We start from the raw sequence: 8815 nt of genomic DNA, 5'->3' as shown, positions 1-8815 counted from the left end.
AACCACAATTACATGTAAGCAATCTATCCTTCTTCATGGTCTCTGTGCATCACATATATGGATAAACAGGACACTGGTTCATTTGCCAGAACATGGTTTCATCTCATTAGAACTGATCATATAATTGTCCAAATGGATAATCTGCCCTTGTTTATACATCCAGCTGGTAGTGCTAAAGGAAGGTTGATGATTTGGAGAAAGTTATGGCATGACAAGCTTCTACTGGAGCACCCTTTTGAGGGATGGGAAGTACTAATTCCCCTCTATTTGGCTCTAGCTAGGCCCCATCTTGAGTACTGAATTCAGTTCTGGGTATTGTGCTTCAAGATAGATGCAGACAAGCTGGAGGGGGTTCAACAAGGATGATGGAGGGTTTGGAAAAAAGCCCTATGAGCAGGGGTCCTCAAACTTTTTCTAAAATGGACCAGTTGACAGGTGCCAGCAGGGTGCGTGGACCAGTGAGGAGGCGGGGTGCGTGCACATGTGAGGCGGGGATGGGGGAGTGCACAGGGCGAGGCACCAGCTTGCTCGCAAGGAGATCGTTTTCTTTGAGCTAGTCCAAAACGACCTCCTCGTGAGCAAGCTGCATGCGCATGCCTGGCAAGTGCAAAACCTGTGGGATGGGCTGGTTAAATGGGCATGGCGGGCCAGATCCAGCCCGCAGGCCTTAGTTTGAGGACCCATGCTTATGAGAGATTGGAAGAACCGGGCATATTTGCTTGAAGAAGACAAGACTGAGGGGAGATATGATAGCACTCTACAAGTACTTGAAAGGCTGTCCTAAAGAGCAAGGCCAATATCTCTTCCCAATCAAGCCAGAATGCAGGACATGGAATAACAGGCTCAAGTTACAGAAAGCCAGGTTCCAGCTGAACATCAAGAAAAAAATCCTGCCTGTTGCAACAGTACAGCAATGGAACCAATCACTTAGGGAGCTTGTGCATTCTCTCACACTGAGAAGGCAGCTGGAGAGTCATCCGTCAGTGTCGTCTGCTTTAACCTGGAGTCCTGCACTAAGCAGGGGGTTGGACCCAATGGCCCTCTGACCCCTTCAAACTGTACTATTCTATGGTTCTATGAAAGGCAAAGAAAGCTGCAACACCACTTGCAGAATTTGCTCTTAAATGGCTTACAAATGGAAGAGCTGTCAATTCATAGGTCAGATGAACTGTCTCAATGAAACAAACTAGCCTTTGAAGCAAAAGAGTGAGTCCCTTTTTATAAGTGCTAGAATAAAGAAATAGTAATGGTGATTGATGAATAGATGCAGTGCTGGAGTGGTAGAAACCTAGTATCCCTCTTACATCTATGGTATGGAGAGTCCTCTCAATATCTGATGCTGGTGTAGGACAAAAAGCAAGGAGGCAATGTGTAGGTTTAAGTAGAAATCAGAAACCACCTTAGAAAGGTCACATCAGGAGAAAAAACACTTTCTCCTAATAGAATATTACGGAAAGTGGGTCAACACAGAGCGTACACAAATGTACTTAACTCTCCAAGCAGAGGTAACTTCTACCAAGAAGGACACCTTTCATGAAAGGAAATGGAGCTCAGTCATCAAAATAAATAAATAAATAAATAAATAAATAATAAAAAAATCTTATTAAGGAATGCAGGATGACAGAAAATTCCATTGAGCTCTGTAATGAAGAAGCAACATTTTTAACTACATGGAGCAATTGATAGGGCAGGCAGGCAAAAATTGAACAACCAACTATTAGTTATGGTAGCATGAAACAGCCAGGTAAACATGCAGGGAGGACAACTTTGAACCCTTACTGAACAATGAAAACAGAAAGCAAAAAGCATGTTCAACTGTAGAAATTTCAACATTCCTGAATGGGAGCCACAAAACTCTGTGCGGCAATGGGCAAAGGGAGGTACGCATGACACTGGAGGATTTATAAGCCAGTTGCAAAGAAGAAAGATTCAACATCTTACATGTATCTTCTCTTTTGTTTCTTCCTCCAACCAGATGGTCCCTGACAGATTACACAGGAAGTGGCCATTAGCTGGATGGCACTTACTTTCACAACATTCAAGTGCAAAAGGCACTTTCAAGACCATACAACTTGCAGAAACCTGCAGTTGTCAATGTCAGCAATTGCAAAACAGGGGAAAAAGAAAAAGAAAATACCAAAGATGACTAAAACCTGAAGCTTCTCTACGGCAGCCATAAATTTGGTCAAAGAAGTGAATGAAAAGGTGGGAACCCCTACAGCCATGGGCACTTGTGCCATGAGGGGTGGTTCCCATCAAAACTCTTCAGCTATGCAAGTTTACCAAATGAAGCTTTGCAGCCCATATGTAAGATGCACACAGTCCACAAAGAAGAATTAAAAGTCACAGTCAACAGAGCTACCTTTTAATATAGTCTTCAGAAGCCTTCTTTGTGATGAATACATATAAGTAAATGGGCATTCATTCCACCCACGTTCAGTTGTATGCATAACCTGTACCCTGGTTTAAGAAGGATGCTAATTGGGTATGAATGTACATAAACAACAGCTCTCAGGCATTTAAAAAAATTAAGCCTGGAGAGGGAAGAAGGGATATGCATGCGAATTCTGCACCCTGCATTCCAAACTTCTCCAGGTTGACAAGAAAAGTCTGAAGATAAACTATTATGGTGTTTGAACATGCCGCCATCCTCTGCATGCCCCCGAACCTATAAAGAACATGCAGCCTTCGGAACTCACAATAGGGATATTAGCACCATACTCTGAACACATTCTATGCATGCTCATTCAAACTGCTGTGAGAACTTGGACTTACTCATTTGTTCTCCGTGTACAGTGGTACCTAGGCTCACAAACTTAATCCGTTCCAGGACTCTGGTCATGACCCAAATTGGTTGTGAGCCAAATTAAATTTCCCCATAAGGTTCAATGTAAATAAGCTTAATCCATTCTGTGACTATTTTTTAATCAGAAAAATGTGAAGCAAAGTGACAAAGAACAACAAAGATCGTGGCCATCTCCCCCCCCCCCCCGAAGCATGAGTGCAGCCATCTCCCCCAACCCCAGCATGACCGTGATCGCGCCTGTCATCCCTGCATGCGCCCGTCATCCTGGCACGCTGGTGGGGGGGGCGGGGAGACAGGCAATTGTGCTGGGGGTGGGGAGATGGCCGAGATCGCGGTTGCGCTCGTGCAGGAAAGACGGGCGCAATTACAGGCATGCTCGTGCAGGAAAGACGGGCGCAATCTCAGCCATCTCCCCCCCTCCACCCCCAGCACGATCGCAGCCATCTCCCCACTTGGGGGGGGGGAGATGGTTGTGATCGTGGTCGCCACCCAATGTAGAGTTCACAACCAAATTCAAAATGTTTATGACATTTTTGTTTGTGACCCAATTTGGTTGTGAACTGAGGCGTTTGTGAGCCAAGGTACCACTGTATATGAGAACTAAACGTGTTAAGAATGACTGGGAATGTGTGTGTGAGGTCTGCCATCCCAATTCCTCCCTGTTCTTGTAGCCTTGAAATGTGGAAAGTGACTGTCTCGAATTCTAAAAATCATGGAGGCAGCCTTAATGTACACAGGAAGCTAGGCAAACAAATAGCAAACAAGAGTGGCAAGAGATGGGTGGGTAAGGAGAACTAGCAAGCTCATTCCCCTTCCCAACTCCTTGCTAATAGAAGTGACATGAAAAGAACAACTGAATAAGGCTAGATTTTAACAACTAGTTTAATGAGTGTATATAGGGTGAATTTTGATGATTGTGAGATATGATGATATTTTGGATAATGATGGAAAATTGAACCGAATCAAGAATTGCAAGAGCAGGGTATTGATATTTCTTGGTGGCATAAGGTTCAAATACAATCGAGATATGTTAAAGACTATAAAATGTGTGGTTTTTATAAGGAATTAACAACATTTGATCAAATGATTTTAAAATCAGATGAAAAAATGATTAAAAGACTATAATTTTCTTTTGGATACGAGAATGGAAGATGAACAAGTTAAGGAAGCTATAATAACATGGGCACAAAATTTTGGCTATAATATTGAGTTACAGAAATGGCAAAGTTGTGGGAAAGAAATATTAAGGTAACCTTAGCAACCTCATATAAAGAAAATCTTTATAAAATGTTTTATGGATGGTATTTATCGCCAAATAGATTAGCAAAAATGTTTCCAAATATGTCAAATGGATGTTGGAAATGTAAACATAAACCTGGTACTTTTTATCATATGTGGTGGACTTGTGATAAGGCAAAAAAATACTGAGCTAAAATACATAAATGTAAATACATAAATGGCTTGAGGAAATGTTACAAAAATCTTTAATATTTAAACCTGAAGTTTTTTTTATTAGGCATTGTGTCTGATGATGTCGACAAACAAGCAATGTATTTGATTCTACACATAATTACTGTGGCAAGGATTGTATTTGCCCAACATTGGAGGAGTGAAGAACCACCTACTGATGAACTGATTTTAAAAAAGATCTTGGATTGCGCTGAAATGGACAGGCTGACTTTGTCTCTGAAGGAGAAAGAGGATACATATTTCTATCAAACTTGGAACTCTTTTTACTATTGGCTAGAGAAATGGGAACATGCCTAGATTTGAATATAGCTATGGTTTGTTATAAAAAAAAATGGGGGGCTGACCCAGTATGTCTGATGTTTTTAATGATTGATGTTTTTAGTTTTTTTTTTAGTTTGTAGAAAATAATAAAAAAACTTATTTCTTTTTAAAAAAGAGTAATTTTATTTCATTAGAAAGAGCCACACTTTCTGGTGAGAAGGTAAGGAATGCAGATGGTTGTCATGTCAGGCTTACATTATAGACCACGGTGGGAAACCTCAGAGAGTCTGGAGGCCAATCTGCCACACCAGAAGTTACAAGTAGACCACCTCCCTCTACTGAAATTGCTGCTGCTGAATTCCATGGCAATTTGGAAGTAGCCTCTTTTTATTTTCAAACAAGACAACCAGATAGAGCACACCTTCTTTTAAGTGAACATGCAGGTTCCTTCTTCCACCATTGGCAGCAAAGGCAACTCTGGATGCTGGGGGCTGCAGCTCAAGGTGCATGTAATATGCAAGCCAGCAGCTCCCAAACCCTGTTCTAGAACAAGTAAAATACAGCTATAATTGTGCTGAGGCTGTGTTGATGCTAGATCAGAAACACATGTACCCATTTGACTTCTGTAAGTTTAGGCATTATTATACGATTCTGTGGATATATTACCAAATATGAGTCTATGAATATGGGATTATGATTTTAGAGCTCAGCATGTGCAAGCCTGATGTTCTTTAAAATAAAAAGTAACAACTGTATAAACCAGGCCTGCTTTCAGATGGGAAGTTCAACACAGAGACCAAAGGATGGGATGACTATAAATTGCATTCCCAGAATGTACAACGCTGTGTCTTAATCAGACTCTATAGTACTCCTTCCTTCAGAAAAGTCAGGGAAGTACCCATCTGTGAAGAAAAGTAATACTACCAAATATACCATGTTTTTATCTAGGTGAGCAAGAAGCTAACACACAATAAGGAGCATAGAAACTCTTTCATACCATTTTTCAGAGGTAAGAAGTCAGTCACATCCACCTGATCCACAAGTGCCAAAGCTTGGCAGTATTCTGTTTAAAATGACAGAAACAAAAACCTTAGAAGTTGAATTTAAAATGAAGTATTTAAACATTAAAATATATTAATAAACAGAGCACTAGCCCCCCACAATGGTGGCATTTCTTAGCTTTTCTGAGCTATAGCTGAAACTTTTACCAAGTAAAAAACTGAAATATGATCTATGATTAGACATGCAGCTGTATGCATTTTAGATCATTGGAATTTTTAAAGGAATTTTTCAGTTCTATGTTTTCCAGAAAGCCAAGAAAAAACCATTAATGTTCACACAGTATTTCATCTCCCAAGTGTAAAGTAGCCTTTTCTTAAGGAAAGGACTAGTTCTAGAATTCAGTAATCTCCTTCACCAGAGGGTTCATTTTCTGGACATATCTTGACTAAGCAAGGTAGGAAGTATCAATCTACCAATGACTGAATAGATTACTGGTTCTCTTCAGTATAAGCATTAATGGTGGGCAATGTGTTCCATTGCCATTTCTTTCTTGCTCAGTCATTTAGCCTCTCAAGCAGAATTGGGAGGGTAGTTCTTTATTTAATTAAATTTAATTTACAATTAAATTGCTTTAAAAAGTACTTAATTTGTCTAACTGTAATATTGGTATGCATCCAGAGTTCATAATAGTGGGGGATGGGTGGTGGAGGTTAGAACTCAGAAAGGCCACTTATGGCAGAAAAGTGTAAAGTTATACATAAAAAAGCACTGCCTCTAGTTAAGATTTCTCGCTCTTAAAAGAACTCACCAGAGTATAATGTTCTTTTTTTAATTTTTAGAAACCACAGTTTGTGCAAAATATGGCAGCTAGATTAATAATAAGGACCAAAAAGTCTAGCAAATTACACCAACTTTGCTTGCTTGCATTCTAGACATTTTCAAGTTCAATTCACAGTGCTAGCTTTAACCTATAAAGCAGAACTGGGCAACTTGTGCCCTACAATTTTGGGAAGGGGTGTTCCTGGTCACTTGTTCATCCCACCATTAGCTACGATTCTACCCAATGCCAACATGCAAATTACCGCAGAGGGAATGCAGCCCTCAGTTGGAAAAAAAAGTGTATACCTATGTAAGCCCTCCTTTTTCATTTGAGGGAAGTCAAATTTCCATGAAAGGAAAAAAGCATTCTGCTAATATATTCTGCTAGCTGATAGAAATAATTGTGCATTACCAGTCACATTCTCTACATACTTGCAACCAGTTCTTTTCCAATTATAACACACAGAATAAATATTGAAAGTTTTACACACTAGCATAATACATTATAGCTTTCGTTATTTATTTTACATGAAAAGTTGGACTTCAGGGGTTTGTTTCACAATTTCTGTATATATATTAGGATCTATACTCAGTAAGTTTTATTCAGGTTTTAAAGTTTTCCAAACCTTCATTTGTTGCAGTTCCATCCTTGATCTTCTTTTTCAAAGACAGAAGTACTTTCTGTATTTGCTCGAATATTAAGTCTACTTTGCTGCCTTCTAACTGCGTCCAGAACATTTTTGCATCAACTGGGAAAAAAAGTTATCATTTACAATCTTTGTACTTAGGAAAAAATAATAATTTGCCACAGGTTCTCCCTGTCCAGCTCATTTATGTAGGTATTTATATTAACTTTATGCAGGGCTACACAGGCACCTATGAATAGAGGAAAAATAAAATACACAATACAAGTTACAGCGCAGTAATGTGAATTTCCAGTGGTTCTCAGAGTGCTCTACATAACCCTTTCCCTATTTTTCAAACAATGCGTCAATATTCTAATGCAGCATCTGATCAAGTAGACTGTTGCCTACAAAAACATCTATCATTTTGTAAAAAATAAAATAAAATAAAAAACTTCTAAACAGTAAGTCTCAAAGTACTATCAAACACCATTCCTCCATGAATGGGATATATGTAAATGCAAACACAAAGTCAAGGCACAAGTCAGGGAAGTTTTGTGCTGGAAGCAAGAGCTCAGCCCCTGCTGCTTCTTCAGGGAAAAATGTCCATTACCCTTATCCCCATCCCTAACCCCTCACCCCAAATTAGAGAATACCATAGGTTACATGGAACATAGATTGAATGCAGACAACTGAATGAAAGGGCCTGCCAAGCAAAAACAATTAAGCTGATTTATGGTTAATGTTCTGTTGAGCAGCTGTGCTGATTTATTTTAAAAGTAAGGGCACATACAGTTGATAAAATGAAAGAAGGTAACTGTAAAAATACTGTTGATATATGACATAACACAAATTAGCAAGAATACATCCTAATGTGAACAGTATCTGTTACAAGTCTGGAATAAGCAAGGAAGATTTCTTCTATATGTGGTGACTAGCCATTTTGGGGAGAATATTACTTCTCAAATAATTGACACTCAAGCAGTCATATCGTGCAAACTATCGTTCTGCTGAATTATCATAAACGGATACACTGATGTTTAAAGTCGTGAATCAAATTCCAAATATACTGACAAATACATATTGTCTAAGGGGTTATGCCTTCATTGTACAGATTGCCCAGCATTTTCCACACTGACTTAGAACATGTACTTTACCACCGAAGGGCAAAAACGACACAAGTGTAATCATGGGAGCAAGAGCTCCAAAACTGGTACTACCAACCAGCTAAAGCTCCTGAAGCCATGAGCAGCCACTCTTCCCAGCTCCCCCGCCGAGGCACTGCCGGTCCGCCATTCACTGCTCACTCGCTTTTTTTCTCATCTGCACATGCGTACAAGAACTCACCTGTGACGTCACGAGCGGTAACTTGATCCATAGAGATACTTCTCGCAGTAGTATGAGCGACATTGGAGGACGGCATTTCCTGGTTTCCCTTCGCACAATTCCACTTCGTCGGAAGTGAGTGACTCAATAGGAAACACTCGAGAAAACTAGATTTATAATGTAACAGTATGAGCCAACCCTACAAAAACAGTAAAGCTAGTAATTTATAGTTTCTGACATCCCTCTTTTTCACATGAAAAATACGATTCTACGCGTTTAACTTTGTACTATCCATTGGTATTGTCTCCATGTTGCAGACTGGAAAGTGACAAGGAGGAAAAGCTGTGGCTGAGTGCATGGGGCAAAACAACACTTCCCAATAATCCAGTGTATACTACTGGATGAGAGGTGGGAGAAAAAGAAAGTACGAGAACCGTTCAGGGTAGCCCAGAAGCAGCCAGTATCTCAAAGAGAGAGTGCAGAAAGGGTGGGTGGCTTCGCGCTGGCT

At 40.0% G+C, this 8815-nt stretch overlaps 1 protein-coding gene across 8 annotated transcripts in view; it reads right to left on the bottom strand.

Annotated features, from left to right (window-relative positions):
- The window catches only part of LOC123030900 (histone-lysine N-methyltransferase SETDB2-like), a 45647-nt gene extending 37319 nt beyond the window's left edge, over nt 1-8328 (bottom strand). For 5 of the 8 annotated variants that reach the window (XM_044445221.1, XM_044445219.1, XM_044445220.1 and 2 more), the window contains exons 1-3: nt 8206-8328; nt 6985-7107; nt 5535-5600 (exon numbers count right to left, since the gene is read on the bottom strand). In XM_044445221.1, the coding sequence (XP_044301156.1) occupies nt 5535-5600; nt 6985-7107; nt 8206-8227 (211 nt within the window). In that variant the 5' untranslated portion in view covers nt 8228-8328. Of the gene's footprint in view, nt 1-5534; nt 5601-6984; nt 7108-8205 lie in introns of those variants that run through there. The other 3 variants (XM_044445223.1, XM_044445225.1, XM_044445224.1) reach the window with 2 other exon arrangements.
- Between the last annotated feature and the right edge of the window lie 487 nt (nt 8329-8815).

This window comes from Varanus komodoensis, unplaced genomic scaffold (assembly GCF_004798865.1).
Source record: "Varanus komodoensis strain SLA01 unplaced genomic scaffold, ASM479886v1 scaffold47, whole genome shotgun sequence".
Taxonomy (NCBI): domain Eukaryota; kingdom Metazoa; phylum Chordata; class Lepidosauria; order Squamata; family Varanidae; genus Varanus; species Varanus komodoensis.
Note: the sequence above shows the minus strand (reverse complement) of the source record. Positions and strands in the feature narration are given on the sequence as shown.